Source organism: Talpa occidentalis, unplaced genomic scaffold (assembly GCF_014898055.3).
Source record: "Talpa occidentalis isolate TD23 unplaced genomic scaffold, MPIMG_talOcc4v2.1 talOcc4.16, whole genome shotgun sequence".
In the NCBI taxonomy this organism is placed as follows: Eukaryota; Metazoa; Chordata; class Mammalia; order Eulipotyphla; family Talpidae; genus Talpa; species Talpa occidentalis.
The window spans coordinates 72,548,385-72,569,812 of record NW_023601653.1 but is presented as its reverse complement, the minus strand read 5'-3'; the positions used below and the strand labels follow the sequence as shown (position 1 = coordinate 72,569,812).

Here is a 21,428-nt window from a genome sequence, read left to right as displayed (position 1 = left end):
AGAATAGGTGGAGCAGCGAGCGAGACAGGAGAGGTCTCCTGTGCCATGTGGGTCAGCTCCCTGGCCGGCCAGTCCTCGAACTTGTGCTGCAGTGACTGGCGATAGCTTGATAGTGCTGTCCCTAACCCCTGTGCCACCAGGGAGGCCCTGCACTTTCCTTTTTATTTCCTTACACTAAATCCAGAACATTTCATCCCCACAGAGAAATCATCATTCCACAGAGACCACTTACACATACACATTTGTTTGTTCTTTCATTCCCCAGCTTCGTGCCATGTGCTAAGCCCTGGGTAGAGACAGGAGACCATCCATGTCTTGGAGATGTCCAAAGTGTGGGGAAGAGACCAATAATTCCTGAGAGATGGAGGGTGAGCGGCAAAGCATGGGGGGGTCTATTGGATCCCACAAGAGGGCACCCAATCCAGACCTGAGGTTTGGAGCAGTGTCCCAGAGGAAGCAGCGTTTTGGCTGGACCTTCGAGATGAGTAGGAGTTAGGAAAGTGAAAGCGGGGTGAGGAGGAAAGTTAGAGGCGCGCTTCTACCTTGTGTGGAGACAGAGCTTGGTATGGCAGGCATGTCATTGAATGTGGGGTATTTGAGTTTGGGGCCCGGAGCGGGTACAGAGAGAGGAGTAAAGAGGGAGGTGTTTCTGTCTCATCTGTATGTGTGTCTGTCTCTGTGGTGGGAGGCGTGGAGGATGCATGGAGAGTACCAATTAGCCGACAAAGGGGCCTATAAAACCCCATTGTGGGTGTCTTGTTTTATCCAAGACCATGGGGAAGTCACTGGGAGATTTTAAGTGGATTAGATTTGTATTGTAGAAAAATCACTCTGGCGGCAGTGAAAGTTCATCTCAAGTTCTCCAGGTGAGCACTGGAGGACCCCTGGATGGGGCTCCGAGATAGAGAAATGGCTTTAAGGAGACATTTGGAAGATGACAATTGTGTGGCTGTTAATTGTTTATGGGAGATAAGAGGGAAAAGTCAAAATACAATTCCAGGTTTCTGATCTCCGGGTGGATGGTGGTGTCATTTCTTGAGAGAGAGTAGAAAGAGCAGAATTCACCAGCAAGCTGAAAATTTGATTTGGGGGCATGTTGAGTTTGGCAGCTTTAGAGACTTCTCCTCAGAGATACCTGGTGAGGAGTTGCTATAGAAACCTAAATTCAGGAAAGATAAACAGATTTGGGTTTCAAACACAGGTCGTGGAAGTGTCAATCACTTTATCTAGACCCTGCTTTCCACTGTGTTCACTGTATCCCCAGTGGTATAATTGCTGGATCATTTGGTGATTATATCTTTTTAATTTTTTGAGGAACCATCGTGGTTCCGTCTTGCGCTCCTACCAACAGTGTTAACAGTATCCCCATCCTTTTTGCCTTTGTTGATTTAATGTCTGATATCCTGGCACTTGGGCCTTGTCTCCTACTTCTCAGCCCATCCTGGGCTCAGAGCTGTCTCGGTGGGTGTGCTCATTACCAGGGCGGGGAGCTCAGGTCTGCAGAGGGGAGGTGACCTGCCCTAGATGCCCGGTCTCTCCCAGACCTTTCACTTCACTCTTTGCCCCCCTGGAACTCCTGGCCTTTGACCTCAGAGCCCCCTGTGCTGTGAGTAGCTAGATAAGGAAGCCAACTGCTTTGGGGGCTCGGCACCTCCTGGGTTTGCACCTTACCCCACAGTCCACACAGTTCTTCCACCATTGCCGTGGTTTCTGCCCACACAGGTCCAACGGGCGCTCCTCCAAGCGGAGCCTTGGAGGGCAAGGCCGGCACCATTACCTCCAACGAGTGGAGCTCTCCTAACTCCCCTGAGGGGAGCAATGTGTCTGGGGGCAGTCAGGCATTGGACAAGCCCATTGACAATGACGCGGAGGGCGTGTGGAGCCCGGACATCGAGCAGAGCTTCCAGGAGGCGCTGGCCATCTACCCGCCCTGCGGCCGGCGCAAGATCATCCTGTCGGACGAGGGCAAGATGTACGGTAAGGAGCCCCTCGGCGCAGTTGCAGCGAGGCCACAGAAATGGGCCTTGGTGAGGGCTCAGAACTTTGGGGTTCCCCCCCAAGTGTTGAGGGGATTTCCTCTTGGGGCCTCTATGCTGAGGACTCTGCTTTCTTCTGTGCTGGGTTCCCTTGGGATGGAGGCTGTGAGTGGGTGTGGACCTCAGATCTACTCCTCAGTCACCAGTTAAAACTGCTCATCTGTCCTCACCAGCCCCACTTCTGTGGTTTGCTTGCTTCCCTCTGAATCTCCTCTTATTTCTGCTGGTGGCCCTGCCCTGGCTCAACCCCCATAACACCCCTCCTCCTCTGACCACTTCCTGCTGATGGTTGCTTCATGGGGGAGACAGCTGATGTGCATGGAGCACCTGTTGGGGGCCAGGTATAGGGTTGGGTGCTTTCCACAGGTTACCCCGTGTTGCTGGTGAGGAATGGAGCCTCTGGGACCACAGAACTTTGTACTACTTAGTGGAGAATAGAAGGGGTATGGTTCATGAGTTGAGGTGTGAAGGTGAGTGGGTGTGCAGGGGGGCAAGTCATTCATCTGGAGAGCTATCGGGGTCCCAGATCGGAAGGCCAGGACCGATGCCCAGAGCTCTGTACAGGATACAGCTGTCTGCTTGAAAGGGGCGAGCGGTCTGGCAAACACAAGTGTGCAGGAGGTGTTGACAAAGGGAGAGCGTGAGGGTGTGGGAGTGAGGTGTCTGGAAGGCCCTAGGGAGCGGGGAGAATGTGTGTCAACTGTGAACCAGGCTTTGGAGGCTGAGCTTTTTTTGGTGATAAAATATACATAACATAAAATTTACCCTTTCAACCATTTTTAAGAGCACAGCTCCGCGGCATAAAGGACATTCACACTGTGTGCAGCCCCTCCATCATCCCTCCACAGAACTTTTTCCTCTTCCCAAAGGGAGACTCAGTACCCATTCAACACTCACTCCCCCCTCCCCGTATCCCCTGGTAACCTCCTGCTACTTCCTCTCTGTGTGGATAGGGTTACTCTTAAGTACCTCGCATAAGTGGGATGGCAGTGTTTGTCCTGTGAGCTGCTGACTTCACTTAGCATGGAGTCCTCAGGCACTTCCATGTTTGTAGTCTGTGCTAGAGTTTCCCTCCTTCTTTTGTTTTTTTAATATTTATCTATGTATGCATATAAGAACTGAAGTACAGGTCAGAGATGCAGGGGGTGAGAAGATTCACCAGAGACAGAGCAGGGAGCAGAACAGGCAGACTGACTGAAATACACTGCTGAGGGGAGCAGCGGGGGATACAGGACAGGTCTGCTGCGCCATGTGGGTATCTCCCTGGTGGGCTGGGGATCGAACTTGTGCTGCAGAGGCTGAGGATAGCTTCACAGTGCTGTGCTTAACCCCTTGCACCACCAGGGATGCCCCAGTTTCCCTCCTTTTACCAACTGACTAGGGCTCCACTGGATGCATAGTCTGCACTTTGCTTGTCCAGTTCACCTGCTTATGGCCATCTGGGTGGGTGCTTAGTTTTATTGAGTCATTAGAGGCAGCTCTCTCTGTCCCCATTCCACATGTAAAGGAATTGGGGTTAAGGGACTATCTTCAGTTGTCAGACAATTGTGACTGAGCCTGGGTTTGGGCAAAGTGAGGCTGTGGACTCCCACAAGCCTGGGGTTGGGATTCTGTCTGGCAGGAGGGAGCTGTTGCCTGGGGATGAAGAGGTTTCTGGCCTAGTGGATGCCCCCTGTGTGGTGCTGCTTCCTTCTGCTGAGAAAGGGCAGGGCAGAGTGTGGGGTGACCTGAGGTCCTGAGAGGAAGAGAGAGGAGGGGGCCAGCCAAGAGCCTCCTAATTATGGTAAGAGCAGGTGCTCTTGGTGCTCTTTGACATCCGCTATCTCCTTAGTCTTTTCAAGGGAAGGGAGAGAGGAATTTTAACGTCTGCTTGCAGATGTGAAAATGGGAACCCAGAGGAGCCAACAGTATCTCCCAGAGTCTTGGCTAGTCAATGGGAGAGTGGGGGATCCCCATCACCCCCCAATGGCCTTTGTGGGCCTGGTGAATCCAGCCCCAACCTCCCTCTCCTTCTCCTGCCTCCTCCTGCTTGGCCTTGGCCCCAGGTGGGTCAGGCTCTGGGCAGGGGGCCTGGAGGCTGCTGGGCAGTGTCTGATGACTCCCCACCCCCACAGCACCTGTCCTCTGAGAGTACTGACCCCGCTGGGGCCCAGACGCTGGCTCGGCCCCATCTCCTCTTACCAGGCACAGGGGCTATGCCAAGGCAGGACACGCAGGGAGCTGGTGGAGGGGCTGTCCGCAGTGCTGACCAGTCCAGCTGGGAGGTATATATAGACGTGAGCTCAGCCAGTGTGTGGGATGGGCCCCAGGAAGGCAGAGATAGGGGACGATCGCCAAGCTAACTCAGACTCGTCTGCTCTGACTGCTCTCCTCCGCGTTCTCATCTCCCCTTGAGACCACTCTTGCTGGCCCTGGCTCCATTGGGGGTCCCTAAGACCCCAGGCTTTTCAGTACCCCACTTCTGCATCCAGAGACAGTCAGTTCTCCAGGAGGGCCAGCCAGTAGGGCCCTGAGAACAAGCAGGTGGGAGCAGGCCTCAGGAGGAAGAGCAGATCACCTCCACGTGCCCAGAGGCGGGTTCTTGAACGGGAGATGCTCAGGGCAGGGGTTCGGCCTGCTCCCAGAGCGGGACCCGCTGAGGGGGCCAGGCAGACATGCAGATGATGCACGGCGCAGAGGGACAGATTAGCACCTGTTATTTCTGAGCTGAGCCGCCCCCGCTGTGGACCAGCTCCCTGGCGGGGGCTGCTAACCCTCTTCTGTTCTTGGCTGCTGTCATTTTTGCCCTGTCACTGTGTGACCCTCATCCTGGCACTGTCTCACTGGCCACTCTGGCCTCTTGTAGCCAGTGTGGCCTCAGGTCGCCGGGGCAGGTGGTGGGGTGAGCATGGGGCAACCTCTTGCCCTCACCGCACAGCTCAGCCCGGGCCCTGGCTGTCTTGCTTTCTCCCCTCTTGCTGGCTCCATCCTCCTCTGTGCACTTGCTCGTTTCTGCCCACGATGCCTCTCTTCTTTCTGCAGGTTGCTTTTGAACTTGCCTCTCTTCTGTCTGTGTCTCTGCTGCTCTCCTTGGTCGCCCTGGGTGCCTGGTGCCAGGACTTCCCATTCCTGTTCGCAGTCAGTCGGTTCTTCCCGTGTGCCCACCCCTGTGAGGTGCCTGTGCTCTCTGTACTCTAGAGCTCGTGCCCAAGTGGGGGAGAGGCAGGAGAAGTGACTTTGGAAAGTAAACTAGCCACCCAGGCAGGCGCTTGCTGTTGTATATACAGCTCATAGATGAGGGGGCTGGGTTATCTTGGAAGTTTTCTGGAAGGAAGTGAAGCGTGAGCTGGGTAGAGGAGGAGGGTGCCCCGGCAAGGAGGGAGAGAAGAGGGAGCATTGGCCTAGAGGTGGGGTTTTGTGTGGTATGTTTGTGGGGCCCCAGCAGGGGATCTGGACAGATCCATTCGCAGGGAAGGCTCCTTGTTTGGGATGCATCACACAGGAAGTGGCAGGCACTGGCTCCAGGTCAGTGTCCTTGCCGCTGAGGGGACAGGCGAGGGGTCAGTGAGCCTCAGTTCAGCTTCTCCTGCCCCCCTGCCTCCTTCACTGTGTTCCTTGTTTCTCAGTTGCTCTCAGTTGTAACCCTGAGGTTTCCAGCTGCCTCCATTCGCCCCTCTATGGGCGCCCAAATTCAAATACCGCCTACCCTGCCCATAGCCCATGTGACCTTAGGCATCTTGGTTACCCTTTTTTAGCCTCAGTGTCTTTTGAAAATGGGGGCTGGTATTACTACTATAACCTTTTTTGGGGGGGTTATTTTTATTGTGAGAAAATAAACATTCCACAAAATTTATCTTCTTAATCATTTTTAAGTGTACTGCTCAGTGGCACTAATTCCTTTTGCTTTGCTGAACTGTCCTCTCCATTTCTGTCTCCCCATAGCCCCTGGCAACCTCTGTTCTACTTTTGGTCTCTACAAAGTTGCCTGTTGTAGATACCTCACAGAAGTGGAGCTGTATAAGGCTGTCCTGTGTGTGCCTTCTTTCTCTTCACAGTGTCTCTGAGGAGCACCCCTGTTGTGGCCCGTGCCACACATTCATTCCATCTCTTTTTTATAGCTGAGTAATATTCCATTTTATGGTTAGACCACATTTTATGTATGTACTCATGGGTACTTGAATGTTTCCACCTTTGGGCTATTGTAAATAATGCTGCTATGAACTTGGGTGGACAGGTAGGTGAGTCCCTTCTGGCAATTCATTCAGGTAAATGCCTAGAGATGAAGGTGCTGGATCACATGGTAATTCTATGCTTAGCTTTTTGAAGGCTCACCTACCTATCTTCCATTATGGCTGCACCATTTTACATTTCACCAGCCATGCACAAGGGTTCCATTTCTTTGCATCCTTGCCATCACTTATTATTTTCCAAGGAAAAAAAATAGCTATCCGGGGCCTCCCTGGTGGTGCAAGGGGTTAAGCACCGCACTATGAAGCAATCTGCATCCTCTGCACATGAGTTTGATCCCCGGCCAGCCAGGGAGAAACCCACATGGTGCAGCAGACCTCTCCTGTCTCGCCCGCTGCTCCCCTCAGCAGTGTACTTTGGTCAGTCTGCCTGTTCTGTTCCCCACTCTGTCTCTGGTGAATCCTCTCACCCCCTGCATCTCTGGCCTGTACCACAGCTCTTGTATGCATAGATAAATAAATCTTTAAAAAAAAAAATAGCTATCCTAGGGGGTGTGAAATGAAGCCTTGTAGTCTTTTGCGTTTCCCTCGTGATTATTGATGTCGAATATCTTTTCTTGTGCTCCAGTGTTGCTGCAGGGGCGCTTGCGCATAGTAGATGCCTGGGAGACTGTAGAGCTGCCTGGGACATGTGCCTACCCTCAGGGGGTCACATTTTAGTGAGATAAGACCCCACATAATTTTTGCATAGGACCATGAGAAAGGCATAGGCCCTGTGCACCAGGGCTGGGAGCTGGGAGTGGCACACCCACTTGGGTGGGGATCAGGGTGGTGGCCTTGAAGGCTGGGTTGGATTTCACCAGAAGCTCAGAACCCTCCAGGGACTGTGGTGGTAACAGCTCAGGTATCAGGCCTAATCACTGCCTTTTCAACCTTCGGGCAGAAGTTTCTTTCCACAAATAGCCTCCTCCCCCAGCTGCAGGTGTTTATAGCTTCAGCTGATCCCTGGACAGAGGGGCCCCTACGCCGATAGGATTAGGGTGGGATTCGGAGGACCAGCAGCCTCCTCCCCTAGCCTCAACTCACTGGGGTGAAGCAGAGAGTTTATATAAAGGCTCGCTTCTGTGAGAGGCCTCTGCTGAGCCAAAGATCTCCATGCACAGATCCACCTCTTCATGGGTTAGGAGGGGCATGCCCAGGGGTTCTTGGCCCTTTTGATTTTGCTAACTCATTATAACAGGACAATATTAATAATAATCGCTGACTTTGCTGACCTGTTAAGTGACAGACACTTTTTTTTAATTAAATGGCACAAACATTCAATAAGTTTGTGGCTCAGAGTGAGGACCGGTGCAGAGAGAGGGAAATAAATACTTGAGAAATGAGCTACAGATTTTGCACATGGGACAGTAACTTTATTGATAGCATGTGGCTGAGGAAAAAGTCTGGGGTGGCTAGCTGGGTATTTAGGACACTGGGGTTTGTAGTGGGGGTGACCTTACGTGGACCCTACAGAGGGAATGTCCTGCCCTCAGCCTGTGGTTAAGCCAAGACTGCCCTTTCTCCGTTGGTAGTCCTTGACCACGTGGGGTGGGACTGTGGATGAGATCTGGGGGCGGTGGGACACATGTCCTCTGGCAGATGGGCCACCATATGGCGGGGGTGTCCTTCCCAGCCCCACCCTGGCCCTCTCTGGGGTTGGTCAAGGCCACCTGCCACACAGCAATGCCCAGCTGCCCAACAGGCCTCCGCAGAGGTCCAGGCTGGCTTCTTCCTGCTTTCCCAGCCTGTGATCTCAACCCCCGGAGGGGAGAAGGCCTGGGGTTATGCAGCTAGAGGCAGAGCTGGGGCAAGAATATAGGTCTGTGCCTCCCAGTCACCCAGCTGCGTTTTCTACTGCATTGTCTTTCTTACTCTAGCCTCGCTATTGCTTCTAGGTTGTCCCTCTACTTCTACTGACTCTCTGGGCCTCCAAATGTCTACATCATCCAGAGCACATAGACTCCCATCAGCTCTGGGTACCATGGAGAGGGTGAAAACAGGTGGGCAGGCTCTTGGGCCAGGAGGTTGGCTCTCCCTGCTGGACCTGGGTCTGAGCGAGGGGCAGTCAGACATCACAAAGGGCTTACTTCATGCAAAACCCAGAGAATCAGGAGTTGGATCTGAAGGAGGAGCAGAAAAATCTCTTGCAGAGGAAACTTTCAGTACAGCCAGGGAGCACATCCCTGGGGAAAAGCAGCCAGTGTGTAGTAGCGATGGAGCCTTAGAAACTATGAGGACAGTGCCTGGCACTCTAACAAACCGTGCGACTTGGAATAAGCCACTTCCTGTGTCCAGGCTATAGCCTCTTCTTCCTTAGGTTAGATCTGACCTCTGGGGTCCCCTGGCCTAGCCCATGTATTAAATAGCAACAATATTGTGCCACATTTGAGAGGTAGACTCTGAAACAACGCTGCATGGAAGTGACAATCAACCACACACTGACCTGTGATTCTGAACAAGTTTCTAAATCTGTCTGCACCTCTACCTCCCTGTCACCAGAATGAAGGTGATCACACCAGCTGCCTAGAGCTGATGTGAGAGTAAAAGGGTAAAGGGAGTAAAGCTGCAAATCAAGTCTCCAGTCTAGGGCGCATGTAAGTGCTCAGTAAATGTTCTTATTGTTTCTAATATTACGAGAGTCAAAGAAACTATAGCAGTGCCCTGTATGTAGGAAGTCTGGATTAGATGCCAGCTGGCCTGGAGGCATGAGAATGGCCAGGTGCACCTCTGGTGGCAGGAAGGAAACTGTTTGGTCCCCCTTGACTGAGCACACCCACAGAAACCCAGCATTTCACTCCCACCCGGGGGGATCTCAAATGCTGGCATCACCTCTGACAAAAAAACAAATGGAGTCTGGGAAGAATAATGGTCTCAGTTGAGCCAGCAAGGGAGGGCAAGATCGCCAAGACGGGGAGGGGAGGAAGCACAACTTGAAAAATCTGTCTTGGCTTTTTGGGTTAGGCGCCTGTGGCCCCCCGCTAGCCAAGGTTGAGATGGCCTGTCTGCCAACAGCTCCTGTACCCTGCACAGAGGGTAGAGAGGGTTGTGGGCTGGGCAGGGACTCTGACCCAGGACCCTGATGGCTGGAGTAAGGGTCTCCCACAGAAGTCATGGCAGTGGGCACCAGTGGCCATGTGGCCCTACGCCAAGAACAAACACAAAAGCAAACAAAAGGGAGAGAGAAATAAACAAGTGGTCAAGCAAGCCCTCCTGGGAACAATGCACCACAGAAAGTCAGCTTCCAGAACCCAGTGACACTGACGTGGAAGAATTTCTTTGTCTGACAGATAAAGAATTCAGAATCATCTTAACTAAAAAACTCAAAGAGGCAGAGAAGGAACAGAAAGCTATAAAAATATCTGCCGATAATCGACCAGTAGAAAAATGAGATTGAATCTTTGTTTATTTTTTAAGATTTATTTATGCATACAAGAGCTGGGATATAGGCCAGAGGTGTGGGAGGTGAGAGGATTCACCAGAGACAGAGTGGGGAGCAGAACAGGCAGACTGACTGAAATACACTGCTGAGGGGACCAGCAGGTGAGTTAGGAGAGGTCTGCTGTGCCATGTGGGTAACTCCCTGACCGGCTGGGGATTGAATTCATGCTGCAGAGCCTGCAGAGGAGGTTAAAAAATCAATGGAAGGAACTAAAAAATTCTGGGAAAAGTCACAAAAATAGAATAGATGAAATGGAAGGCCCAATCAGTACTCTTGAAGATACAGGTATAAAAAGAGCCAAAAAGGAAGAAGAATGACGAGACACTTAGAGTTATTCAGAGTAAGGGTTTCAGCTAGTGGCAGGCAGGGTCCTCCCCAGCTCCCGTGGAAGAAGCCCTGTTGCATTTGGGCCAGGAGGCTGGCCCAGCCTGGAAACAGAGCTCCCAGTAATTAACTGAACATCTTCTCCATGCCAGGCTCTGTGCCACTAACAAGTGGCTGAGCCTGTCAAACTCGGACACTTAGTCTGTGGGACCATCTGGGTGAGCTTTTGTGACCCCAGTTTCCTTGTTCGTCAGTAGATAAAATTGCCTGCAATGTTGGAAGGAGGTAGATTTATGGTGAGGTTAATGAGGCTCAAGCTTCAAGACCCCTCACTTGCATGGAACCCTTCCAAGCCCCTCAAGTCTTTATTTTTTTTTTTTTTTTTTTTTTAAAGATTTATTTATTTATTTATACAAGCACTGGGTACATTCAGAAGTGCGGGAGGGTGAGAGAATTCACCAGCGCCAGAGCAGGGAGCAGAGCAGGCAGAAGGACTGAAGTACACTGCTGAGGGGAGCAGCAGGAGAGGTCTGCGGGCCATGTGGGACCCTCCTCCGGTGGCCGGGGAGCAGCCGGGGATCGAACTGGCGCTGCCGAGGCTGTGGGCAGCTTTGCAACCCAGCGCTCAACCGCTGCGCCACCAGGGAGGCCCTCAAGTCTTTATTTTTAACTTAAATGTGTATAGTAGTTTTACTGAAGTATAGCCATACAATGAGCTACACATATTTGAAGACAGAGAATTTGATAAGTTTTGACAGATGCATACACCTAAGATGCCATCATTGCCATGAAGAGGATGGATACATCCATCTTCATTAGAAATGTTTCTGACCTAATTTTGTTTTGTATTTTTCATTCCTTATTCCAAAGAGATCCTCCCAATATTTAAATACCCCACAGAAATCTGGATTTGCTCCTGTAGAGAGAGACTCAAATGAGAACAGAAGAGAGGACACCTTGAATATTATGTTGGACTAATCAGAAGTGAAAGGTTATTTGCTTCAGTGCACAGCTGTCCCTTAGAGGGGTAAAACACTTCCTGGGACATCTGATCATTCATTTGATAGGATGACATATCTGATAACACGTCATCATTCACTTCCTTGTCATTCATTTGACAAATAATTTATTGGGTGTCTGCCACTCATGGGTGTCTACTACTCATGGGTGTCTATCACTCATTTGACAAATGATGCAGGTATTGGAGATGCAGACCTGAGTGCAGCTGTGGTCCCTTTCTCTGAGGTGTTGGGAATCTAAAAGGAAAAGACAGACACAGAATGATGTGCTGCTGCTGTGCTCACAGCGTGAGCAGTGTTGGAGCCGGGTCCGGAGCTCACCGTGGCCCCTCCAGACTCAAGTGTCCCCCGCCGTCCCTACTCTACCTGCTCTCCACCACCAACTTGTCCTGCTCAACTCCACATATACCAGCACAGAGCAGGGAGCAGAACAGGCAGATGGACTGAAATAACACTGCTGAGGGGAGCAGTGTGCGAGCCAGCAGAGGTCTGTTGTGCCATGTGGGTAGCTCCCTGGCTGGCTGGGAATCGAACTTGTGCTGCAGAGGCTGGTGATAGCTTGATAGCACTGTGTCTTTAACCCCTGCGCCACCAAGGAGGCCCCTCCTTCACTCTTCTTTCCCCTACACTGCTCTCTGAACTGGATAGAGGGACCTGGAACATGTTCATTTTACCAAAAGGACCCATTGAGCCAAAGTTAAGGCCTGTTTCCTAAGTCTGGAAAAATTTGGAGGAAAAAAAACCTTAAGAAGAGAAAGCTGGGCGATGGTCCAGCAAGGACAACGACTTGTTGGGGTCCTGTGCTCATTCGCTCCTGGGCTGCTGGCCTGCAGCCAGGCTCCCCATGTCCCAGTTCCATGGCCTGTCTTCACTGGCGAAAGTCATCAGTGATGACTTAGACTCTCTTGCCCATGAAAACAGCATGTCATAGCTGCAGCATGAGTGCATCTAGTTAGACAAAGAGTAGGACTGTCGGACACTCCTTGGACACCCAAAGGAGACTGTGGCATAGCTTTCCCTGGAAAGCTTTGAGCAGAGACATCTTGCTGGATCGTGGTTTTAGGTGCAGACCAGCCCAAGGGTGAAGTCCCCACAGTCTGATCCTTCCCCTGATAGAGACAGACCAGTGCTTCCAGGCCATCAAGTCTTTCTGGCAGATGAGACCTCCCGAGGGTGGCCTCTTAATTTGGTCTTGGCAGTGGGGAAAGGTCAGCTGGGGGGCCAGCTTGATCTTGGCTGTGCTCTCTGGTTATGAGCCAGGTGGCAGGCAGCCCACTCCTCTCGCCTCCCTGCATCAGGAGCTTCCTCACTCACGGCCACGGCCTCCAGGCCCCGCCAAACAGGGCAGGCTGGCAGCTGTGCCCTCTGGCCCCAGAGGTGGAGCACGGAAGTGCCGGGTCCCTCTACTCACTGCCCCTTCGATGGCCTAATCCTGAGGTAAAGGTCCAGCTCAAGGCTCACCTGACCACCCAGCCTAAACTGACCCCTCGGCCTCTGAACACACTGTGTTCCCTGTCTGGAGCGTGCTCTGCTCTGCAGCCAACATGGGCACATGTCTCTCAACTAGGCGCCGAGCTCTCTGAAACCGCCTCATAATCTTATTTATAATCCTGGGCAACACGGGTGGCTCCTTGCCGAGTTCCAGCATCTTTCAGACTCGGCATCACCTCCGTGAGTCCAGGCCTGTGGCGGGCGCCCCATACTCCCTGTCGCCTGCTCTGGTCAGCCGTGGAGCAGGGCGTGCGGTTAGCATGGGTTCTCGGTGTCTGAGTTCAGGGCCTCAGGCCTCCTTGCTGGGCACACTCGGTGTCTCAGCACTGACAGCCCTTGCCCTTTGCTGCCCACAGACAGGGTGAGGCATATTGTAAGGTCCTGCTCACTGACAGAGGTGGCAGGGACAGGGAGTCACAGAGGGGAAGGGCCAGGGCCCAGGCGTTCCCTGCAGCCTCCCTGGGGTACAGAAGGCCTCAGAAGGAGGAGGATGCAGAGAGCTCTCAGGCTGCTGTGGGATGGAGGCGGTTGAGGGAGGCTACAAGGACGCCCCGAGAGCTGTGCCCCAGCCAGAGGACTATGGCCCTATTCTCAGGTTACCTTCCCCCAGCAAAGCCTCAGCTTCCTCTTGCTGCGGGGAGATTGTTGGGGTCCAAGGAGGGAACCCAGAGAATTCTCACCCCAACTACCACTGTGTGCGGGCAGAGGTGGTGAAGGAAGGGGCCCCTTGCACTCTCCTGCTAGCCTGCCTGTTGCCCTCCCGCTAAGAGGCTCTTGGTGTCTCTGCAGGTCGGAACGAGCTGATTGCCCGCTACATCAAGCTCCGGACAGGGAAGACCCGCACAAGGAAGCAGGTGGGCCTGGGAGATGGGCACGTGGATCCCAGGGTCGCTCCCCAGCACCACCCCGCTCCCTTGTTGGCCAGGCCGTCTGCAGGACAAGTGCGGGCAGCTACTTGCGGGGGCTGTCTCTGTGTTTTCCTGCAGCCCCTGCTGCCATCCCCTGGGAAGAAATGCCTCTCCTTACCGGGGAGTCAGTAGACCCTTCCCCATCCTTATCCCGGACTCTGGAGCAGAGGTCAGAGCACTGGCACTGCCTTTTTATTATTGTCAAACTAGAAAAGACGGGACCGTCATCGGGTTGTCTCCATTCGTTTGTTGATTCCACAGATGTGGGTTAAGGACTGTGGAGGGCGGAGGGTTGGGGCAGCCAGCGTGGGGAGCCCGGGCAGCCTGGGAGGTAGGGACAGGAACCTTTTCTTCCTGCCACAGGTCTCCAGCCACATCCAGGTGCTGGCTCGTCGCAAAGCCCGCGAGATCCAGGCCAAGCTAAAGGTAAGGAAACCACAGCAGAGGGGGGCCAGCTCCCCAGGACTCAGGCTGTTTCCCCTTTGGGTTTAGGTGCTGACTGCTAGTATGCAGTGTCAGCATGCTTCTGGGGATTGAGGAAAATGGGGTTCGGTTTCTCCCATGGCACAGGAGGGGCACACTCAGAGTTCCCGCAGCATCTAGGAGCTGGCGGGTGTCTCCTGCTGAGCCCCCACCACCCCTCCAGTTCAGAGGCAGCACTGCCCAGATCACCTGTTTGAGGGCAGTGGGATGACCCATCAAATCCCATTTCTCGAGGACCTGCTTGAGCTCCTGTCTACTTGGGAGCTCTGCTGGCCCCTTTGCGCCATCAGCCAACACCAACAGGTGGCCAGCAATGAGGCACTGCTGTGAGGTGGGATTTGATGCTGTTATTGAAGCTGGTCAGATTCCTTCCCCCACCCCACTCTCTGGGATTGGCAGTTCCTTCCCCTTCCATAATCAGCCCATCTTTTGGGGGCCTGCTGCTTTATGGGGGTACCAGCTGCTGATGGGTTTCCCTCAGTCAGTCCTGCTCCTCACTGGACTCAGGCCTTTTTGACCTAGGAGTCAAGGGGCTGTTCTGGTGAACAGGAGACCAGGAGAGAGTGAGTTCTCACCACAGAGCTGGTAACAGCAGAGCCTGCCCTGCTACTTCGTAGGAAAAGCTAACATTTGGGGTCTTAGACTCGGCAAGTAGTTTACACTTTTTTTAGGCAGTGGAAGCCTTTTTTGTTTCTGTCCCAAACAAAAAAATACCCTGATGTGTCACCAGAGGTGTTCCTCTGGTCAAAACTAGGCTGGCAGGGAGCAAGCCAGAGACTCTCCTCCTATTCACGATTCACCTCTCGCGGCCTATGGCTCTTGAACCCAAAATTTCAGAACCCAGTATAAAAAGTTCCAGACTCAATGACCTCAGAGGTCCATCTGGCCCGGGTAGTCCATGATCCCAACCCTGGAAGCGCTGAATGAGTGGGTGGGAACTCCTTGGATGCCACACCCCACTGCCTGCTCAGCTCCGTTCCTCCTGACACCACCCAGCTGTCCCCCACCCCACACAGTTGTGCCCAGCAACTCGCTCTTTTGTCCTGGGACAGCTGGATAGACTGCAGCTGTTGATCCCTCTCTCAGACTGGCATGTGTCCCCAGAACACCCCCAGGCCCTGGAGTCCAGCTTGCTCCTCCCAGCTTCCCCTCTCTGATTGGCCTCTGATTCCCTGGGATCCCAGCAGGTGACCAGGTGTTTAGTGCCACTGAGGGGAACTTTTAATTCCTTGGGGCCTGTTTGGGTCATAGTTACCTCAAAGAATGGCCCCTGTCTTTGCTCACAGCTCTGTACAGCACCCGACAGACGTGAACCCCTTAACTAATAGGACATTTCCATGTGTATGTGTTTTTGTGGGGAAATCAGTCTCAGGACTTTGTCATAATCTAAAGGCATCTGGGACACAGTAATTTAGTTCCCTGGTGGATGGTGAGGTCAGGCGGAAGTCCTCAGGGTCACGAGGCTTGGTTCTGCCGTGGGAGCTCAGATGAGTCCCCAGCCTTCCTCCACCTCCACCCAGTTTCCTGTCTGTAAGATGACAAGGGAGTAGGGTAGTATCTGAGGTCACCTCCACTTTCAAAATTCAGTGACTCCATGGCTCTGGTTACTGATGTCACACCCCACAGTGCTGGTTCCTGTCCCAGCGCACAGAGGACATGGCTTCCTGAGCCCCCGTCATTTGTTTAGATCGGTTATCCGGGAAGAGATGCCAGTTGCTGACACGGAGCGGATGGAGTGCTCTGGCCTCAGAATGCAGTTGTCAAATAACTGAGGTCTACCGGCTTGGGCCATGAGGCCTGCTGTGTCATTCCTGGCCTCCCGGAGGGAGAGGGCCCAGGCAGGCCAGGCTTCCCCTCCCAAACGGCCAGTGTCCCTGGGAAGAAGCACACTTTATGCTTTTAGCTCTCTCTTTGCCTATCAGAGACAGTGTCTGAGGAGCAAGGGCTCAGAGTTTGTCCCCAAAGGACAGTGGGGTTAGAATGACCCACCTCTCAGAATGGTCTCTGGTGCCCTCCCCAGTGTAGGTGGCTGCTGTCAAATCCCTCAGGGCCCTCAGAGGCAGATCTGTTTGTGCCAATGCATAATGAGATATGGAGCTGACCCTCAGCTCCTCAACACCCTACTCATTGAAATTTTCTGAGCCTCAGTTTCTTCACTTTAAGATGGAGATTCCATGGGTCATGCCAGCCATAAAGGAGTGCTTTAGTGCTCAGAATCAAAGTGAGGTTGTGCTGTTGACCTTCCACGGGCTGTCGTGCACCACTTGAGCATGAATGTCTCCCCAAAAGCTTGTTGGAAGGGTCTTGTGTCCTGCTCCGTAGCCGCGCCTCACCTGGACTCCTCAGTCCTTTGGAGCCTCGCGGCCCTGTGATGCCTCCTCAGGCTATGGCAGGGCTGCGTGGGATCTTCCCCCACCACACCTGTGAGCCGCAGGGACCCGTCACTCACCAGCTTGCTTGTCACTCGGGACAGGTCTGGGTCTACGTTCATTACTAAATAGTGACTGGTTTTCCCTATGAAAACATTCATCATAAACACATAGGGTTTCTAATCAGGGCTTTTTTGAGTTGACATGATCCAACCTTTTAGCCTCAATGAAGCTGAGTGTTCCAGTCCTTGTATGCGGTCTTATTTTGGTTAAAGATATAATTCTCCATATACTTTTTCACATACAAAATGTTGCCTTGCTGCTTTTGAAGACTTTGGGGGCTGGGGAGTCTGGGACAGGACTCATACTCATACGAGTATAAGACATTATTATTACTGCTGTTACCAGTGTCATAGTGCTGTGTGTTCCTAACTAATGTGTTCCTGAGTGCTTATTAACAGAGCCTGTGCGGGCTGGACCCATTCTTTGGGGTCTTCGTCCCCATGGAGGGCAGACAGTGGGTGCTGACATGGAAAGGGGAGTGACTGTCACAAGTGGCCACAGGGCAGGAGGAGACCTGTAGGAGAGGCCCAGGACAGTGTCCCTTGCCTGCCGTGACCCAAAATGACCGCTCCTGCCCACCCCAGGAGGATCCAACAGATATTTATGCCTCATCTACTATAAGGCAGGGTGTGAGAACCATGAGAGGTCTGGAGGGGAGCAGGGCTTAACGGGTCCCTGTTCTCAAGGGTTCTGGGTAGTTCTGCTGCAAGCACATATGCCACATGAGTAACTGGCTATCAGGCAGTTTTGCCAAACAGAAAAAATAAGCAGTGAGTTGTAAGTTTGGCTCCATTTCTCCTTTGATGAAATAAGAAACCACCTCTCTGCAAGCCGATGTGTTCTTTTCTAGGCTAGTAGTATGTGAGCTCACTTGACACTCTCTGATTTCACCCTTAGAGTAAAGTTGGTTACTGAAAATATAATGTGGAATACTGTGAAGGGAAGAAAGACTTGGAAGACAAGTGTTTAGTTACAGTCCACAAAAGAAAATAAATTTTTGTACTGTTCTCATTTTTCGTGGTATCCTTTTAAATGTCCCTCTGTGGCAAAATTGCCTGATGGCCAATTAGTTTGCAAATGTTAGCAGCCAAGATGCTTGAGTAGAAATTGCTGGCTGTGGTTCTGTTCAAGATGTTCTTCTGGTTAGTAAAATGAAAGATAAGGCCTGCAAAGTCTCCTTAAGTGCCTATAAAATAGGCAAGGCCAATAGTATGCCCCTTTGATGGATGAGGAAACTGTTCAGAGAAACCAAGTGATTTGCACTTAGTCACAGAACAAGTTAACAACACTGCAAGGACTTAAACCTGGTCCCTGGGGCCTCTTCCAGGGCCCTGGCCACAAACAGTGGGACAGCTTCCCTGACCACAAGCTCGGACCCCGCCTCGTCTGAGTGACCACCGCTGAGGCCCTCCCTTCCAATGTCTTCCCCCAGGATCAGGCAGCTAAGGACAAGGCCCTGCAGAGCATGGCTACCATGTCGTCCGCACAGATCATCTCCGCCACAGCCTTCCACAGTAAAATGACCCTCACCCGGGGCCCAGGCTACCCAGCAGTCTCGGGGGTAAGTGGGGCTGCCTGGAGCCCGAGGCCAAGCCAAGCTCTGTCCTTCTCACTCCTCTCCCTTCTGCAGCGCCCGAAGCACTGGCCAGACCAAACTTGTTTCTCTTGAGTCCTCCAGGCCAGGAGAGCCAGGGGGAAGGAGGGATGAAGGACTGAGGGGTCACGCAGTCACGACCCCACTAGTGTCGGAACCACCTTCTTGGGGATATTGGCGGTGGCACAGCAGGCCTTTCACTGGGGACAGCTGCTGCATTAACTGGCGTCGGTAGCTGAGTGTCAGGTGGCCTGGCTGCAGACGAGGGGCTGCCTGAGTAGCCTCCTCTGCTCAGCTCTGCCCTCCCACCTGGAGGGGACTGATGTCCAGGTTTGGATTAGACTCTGGTTTGAATGAGAATTTCTCCGCCATGGCTTTGTTGGTCATACTTTCGGAATGGCCCCCAAAGGCTCCTTGTCTATGGGACTCTCCTCACAGGTTTTGCTTGGCCGTGGGGGCTAAGTGGGTCTTCCCGATGACCCACACAGCGCCCTGGCCTGTGAGCAGGGGCAGGAGGCCCTGTGCGTGGTGAATGCAGCCTTTCCCACTAGTCCACGGGGGTGTGGACTAGGACAGAGGGAGCCTGTGCATGAGTGCGCTGGGAACACCCAGACCTAAGTAGGTTTCTTTCTTTTTTAAAAATTAATTAATTTATTTATTTATACAAGCACCGGGTACAGTCAGAAGCGTGGGAGGGTGAGAGAATTCACCGGAGCCAGAGCGGGGAGCAGAACAGGCAGACCGATGAAGTACACTGCTGAGGGGAGCAGCGGGCGTCAGGAGAGGTCTCCGTGCCATGTGGGACCCTCACCCGGCGGCCGGGGATCGAACTGGCGCTGCAGAGGCTGTGGGCAGGTTTGCAGCTCAGTGCTCAACCGCTGCGCCACCGGGGAGGCCCCCTAAGTAGATTTCTTCACTGCAGGACCACTCAGGGCCTTGTATGCTGCATGTGCCGTGCATCTGTGTCCAGGGCAAGGGTGTACTGTGTGCAGCAGAGCTGGTGCTTCTCTAAAATACTTGGGACTCTGCTCCAGCCTAGCAGTAGACTAGTTCACCTCTCTCCCTGCTCCCCACTGGCTTCGACCTTCAGCTCATATTGCCCCCACTCCTCACACCAGCCCTCGTGCTGACTCTGTCCTTTTTGCCTCCTCAGTTTTGGCAAGGAGCTTTGCCGGGCCAAGCCGGAACATCCCACGAGTGAGTATGGCCGGCCGCTGCTGCTTCCGGCTCCACCAGCTAAACTGGAGCCCGTGAACTCAGGCAGCTGTCGCTGACCCCAGGGTGGACCGGTCAGGATGGCCTTGAGCTCAGGGGTGGAGTTCTCCTGTACTCGGGCATCAGCTCAGTCTCCAGGGGAGACACCCTGGACTGGCATAAGCCAAAGCTCCAGTCTGTCCCAATGTCTGGCAGGGCCAGAGCTTGGGAGTCCAAGAGAGGGACGCTAGGAATGGGACCTAGAGAGTTACTAGGGAGGGGGTGTGGGGGGGGCCAAACCTCCACGACTAGGATGGGCAGACCCTGACCGCTGGAGGGGAGGGTCCTGCCCGAGGCTTCCGGGCTGTACTCTGCCCCAGGCTTATACCTCCTCTCTCTGTCTCCCGCAGTGTGAAACCTTTCTCTCAACAAACCTACAATGTCCAGCCTGCGCTGCCTCTGCCAGGTGGGTGGCTGTGCATGGCTTCCTTGCACACATGGCACTCTCGGCATCCACCCCATGTCCCAGCCCCCTAGATGGTTCCTTGGTATGTGCTCAGACCTTACATCCTAGTCCCCCTGATCCACCCCATAACATTCCCCCAGCACACACACCTCTTTGTGCCCTGATTGCTGTGCTCCAGCTGGCCCAGGCCTCGCGGGGTGCATACTCCAACTTACAAGTGAGTAAGTGGTCCGTGTTTATCCAGGTCAGCCTCAGTCTTCCAGAGTTCAGAGGGCAGTGCCTGCTCCCTGGGATGACTCCCTCTGGGTGATGCTATCATCCTCTCCTTCAAAATGGCAGTGTGAGAAGAGCACAGCTTTCTAGCTCAGTGCCCCTTGCTCGCAGAGGCACCTCTTCTAGAGAGAGGCCTGGGGCATGGGTGGGGTGGGCGTTCAGAGCTTGGCAAAGGGCGGAAGGTGGGGCAGCTGGGCGGTTGTAGGGACCCTCCCCAACCGCTGAGATGACCATCTCGGTCTCTGTTCCTGCTAATACTGCAGGGCCAGACAGAAGCCTTGCCCTTAATTCCCTTTTCTGACTTGGGAATGACTCCCTGACTACTCAGGCCTGGCTTTCCCTCTGTGGGCAGCCCTCTCCACTCCTAGGTCCCCAGCCCCTGCAGCCCACCCTCTGGTCCGCCTCTCCTTTCTCTGAACTGCCTGGCTGTGCTCAGCCCTCCGAGTGCCCGCAGGCATGTCTGCAGCAGCCTCCTCTCCAGCTGTGGTTCCCCTGTCTTGTCTTCTCTCACCCTGTCTCATCCCAGTGATTTTTTGTTTTTTTAAAGATTTATTTATTTATGCATACAAGAACTGGGGTACAGGCCAGAGGTGCAAGGGGTGAGAGGATTCACCAGAGACAGAGGAGGGTACAGAACAGGCAGACTGACTGAAATGCACTGCTGAGGGGAGCAGCGGGCGAGACAGGAGCGGTCTGCTGCGCCATGTGGGTTCCTTCTTGGCCTGTTGGGGATTGAACTCGTGCTGCAGAGGCTGCAGATTGCTTCATAGTATGGTGCTTAACCCCTTGTGCCACAAGGGATCTTTTTAAAACATCGCCCTCACTACGCTGATGCTGCTTTGAGGTTTAAAGTCCTTTGGGAGCCTGGTGCCTCCAGGATACAAGCTGAGCTCCGTGGTGGAATTTTTTGGTTCTTCCTGTTAACCTCAGCTTTCTCGCCTCCCCTGCTTCCCGCCTCTGGACTGTGGCTCCCACTTTCTCTACCCTGCCCCCCCCAGGTAGACCTCCTGCCCCCTCCGCCCCAGCACTCTGTAACCCTCCATCTAGCACTTGACGTTTCGTTGTGTGTTGGGGCAGAGCTGTGACTGGCCGTGTCTTCGGTGGAGGGTGCCCGGCTCTCAGCAAGCAGTGCTCAGCTGGGCAGGACTGATGGGGCCGCTGTGTCCAGCACAGTCCGCCACCTCCCTCTCTTTCTTTTCTGTCTCCTTCCTCCGTGTGCTGCTGAGTTACCTGCCTCAGGGCCCCTGCGCCGTGCCTTGCTGCGCTCTTGCGACCACCAGTCACCCAGTCCTGGGCTGGCTCCCACCAGGTCCCTGCTCGGTCCCCTCCTCTCACCCCACCGCACAGCTTCAGCTCAGGCCCTCTGTGTTGTTCCGTTGGGAAAGGTTCTGCAAGGACCCTGCTCCTGGTCTACCTCCTCTGCAGGGTCTTCCTCCATGCGGAGACTGGGGCCCTTCAGAAATGCAGAGCTGGTCATTTCACTGCTCTGCTTGAGCCTCTCAGTCCTCAACTCTCAGGGTGTAGTCATCTCAACCCTGCTACCGGGGCCCATTTCCATAGC

The 21,428-nt window shown here is 53.6% G+C and overlaps 1 protein-coding gene across 1 annotated transcript in view; it reads left to right on the top strand.

Annotated features, from left to right (window-relative positions):
- Window positions 1-21,428, top strand: part of TEAD4 (TEA domain transcription factor 4) — a 64,804-nt gene that overhangs the window by 22,842 nt on the left and 20,534 nt on the right. Inside the window, exons 4-9 of the mRNA XM_054696786.1 lie at window positions 1,723-1,977; window positions 13,307-13,371; window positions 13,789-13,851; window positions 17,773-17,901; window positions 19,088-19,131; window positions 19,539-19,594. Coding sequence (XP_054552761.1) covers window positions 1,723-1,977; window positions 13,307-13,371; window positions 13,789-13,851; window positions 17,773-17,901; window positions 19,088-19,131; window positions 19,539-19,594 — 612 coding nt within the window. The remainder of the gene's footprint in view (window positions 1-1,722; window positions 1,978-13,306; window positions 13,372-13,788; window positions 13,852-17,772; window positions 17,902-19,087; window positions 19,132-19,538; window positions 19,595-21,428) is intronic.